At 40.2% G+C, this 1,914-nt stretch overlaps 1 protein-coding gene across 1 annotated transcript in view; it reads right to left on the reverse strand.

Annotated features, from left to right (window-relative positions):
• LOC101587851 (coatomer subunit gamma-2) overlaps positions 1 to 1,914 on the reverse strand; it is a 136,880-nt gene that overhangs the window by 74,790 nt on the left and 60,176 nt on the right. Inside the window, exon 9 of the mRNA XM_004636890.2 lies at positions 465 to 622. Within this exon, the coding sequence (XP_004636947.1) occupies positions 465 to 622 (158 nt within the window). The remainder of the gene's footprint in view (positions 1 to 464; positions 623 to 1,914) is intronic.

Genomic DNA, 1,914 nt, shown 5'->3' on the forward strand with positions numbered 1-1,914 from the left:
TATTATAGGTGTGTAAACTCAGCAAAATATTCTAAAAGAGTCCAGTAGCCCATAATAGCATTGGGTCTTCTGTTTAACTGGCAATGTCAGAATTCATTTTTATTTTAGACAATTTTTATTGTTATATTCATTTAAATTTATAAATAATTTATTTACGATGTGCAATCTATTATTAATCTATGCTATGTATTCATTTCAGAAATATTTCTCTAAAATTCACTCTGTCTACATCTCATATCTTTCACATTTCAGTATTTGTCTACAATTTTTAATATGCTATATAATTATTGTTTTTCAATAAAGTTAATGAGAAAATAAAAAACAAAGAGAAAAAAAGAAAAAAAATCAAGCCTATCTGTAAAATTGGCATAACCATGAAAATACCGATAAATATGTAGAAGAAGAGCTCATTTCAACTCAGAGATATATTAACAATGGAAAATAAGTAAGGTCAAGATACTTACCCATCCTCAGTTTCTTTTAGTAAACGACTAGCAATTCTGATCAGCATGCAGTAAGCAAACTGTGACTTGAGACCAGATTTGGTAAACTTATTTAACATCTTGGAAACAGCAAGACGATCATTCTTTCGAAGATGATATAGGACTCCCAAAGCATGATACTGAAAAACAAGAAAACAAAGATGGCACATGGACTAGAAAAAAGACAAAACAAAAAAAACTTGTAAGAAAATAGAGTTACAGAGTAACATGGAGCTAAATAAAAGATATTTTATAAAAAGAAATCCAACTCAAATGTAGATAGGATATGTATTTTTCACAGTGAACTAAACACAGGCATGACCAAGATGATAAGAAGTTATAATTTATCCCAGAAGATGTAAATTTATATTGGACAGGTAATCAAGAGATGATATAAAAACTGAAGATGGTTCTAGCAGGTTCAACACTGGCCCAAATATACTCAACCAAGGCTTTACCAGTGTTATATGTCTCATTTATTCATTAATATTTATTTTGAGATAGGCTCTTACCATGCTACCTACATCAGTGCTGAACTCATGGGCTAAAATGATAGTCCTGCTATGCATCACCATGCCTGGTTACAGGTCTCTTCTAGTGGCTTTAAATCATGTGTGACCACCTTAAGAGTTACAGGATTAAGCTCCTAAAGTAGGCTAACAGAGTATTATCACAACACTTTCTATAAACACATAGTAAGACTTAGAAGAGTGACAGTGTCCAAGAGAAGTTATTACTGTATTTCCTTATAATTAAATTTGCTGGTGTGGAAGAGATTCCGGCTACCCTGCACAGGCAGGACATACCGGTTCCAGCCCAGCCACAGCAAGGTTGAGACCCTCTTCCAAACCCTTGGGACACCACCCAACCACTCCGCAGCACCTCCCCCAGCCCTCCCGCCGACTACGAATTTCTGCCACATTCCAGGAACCCTCAGATCCAGTCCTAGCCCAGGCCCAGTGAGTGTATGGGAGAGCTTCCGGCTATCCAGCGCCAGCTGGACCTAACGGTACCAGCCCAGGCGCACCTTGGGTGAGACCCTCATTCATGCCCTTGGTATACCCCCCACCACTCCGTAGTAACCCCCTAGCCCCGCCCACCGAGTAGGAATTTCTGTCGCATTCAGGGAACCCCCAGATCCAGTCCTAGCTCAGGCCCAGTGAGTGTGTGGAAGAGCTGCCTCTCCCATCTGCTCTACTTTGTTCCCTCCAGACTCAGCTCAGGCCTGGCATAAACGCCTGGGGTGAAACCCTGCAGCTGCAATCCCTGCAGAGAGTGTAGAGGATAGAACTACCCAGCTAGTCCAGGAGCAGAAAATCTTGCCAGAGGAGCAGAACAAGTTCACTCCCAAAGACTGCAGCAGAAAGGAGCTGAGCACAGCAGCCAGACCCAGGCCAGGCACAACTGAATAAATTCAAACTTTGTAGATCTG

Source organism: Octodon degus, unplaced genomic scaffold (assembly GCF_000260255.1).
Source record: "Octodon degus isolate 3935 unplaced genomic scaffold, OctDeg1.0 scaffold00084, whole genome shotgun sequence".
Classification (NCBI taxonomy): Eukaryota; Metazoa; Chordata; class Mammalia; order Rodentia; family Octodontidae; genus Octodon; species Octodon degus.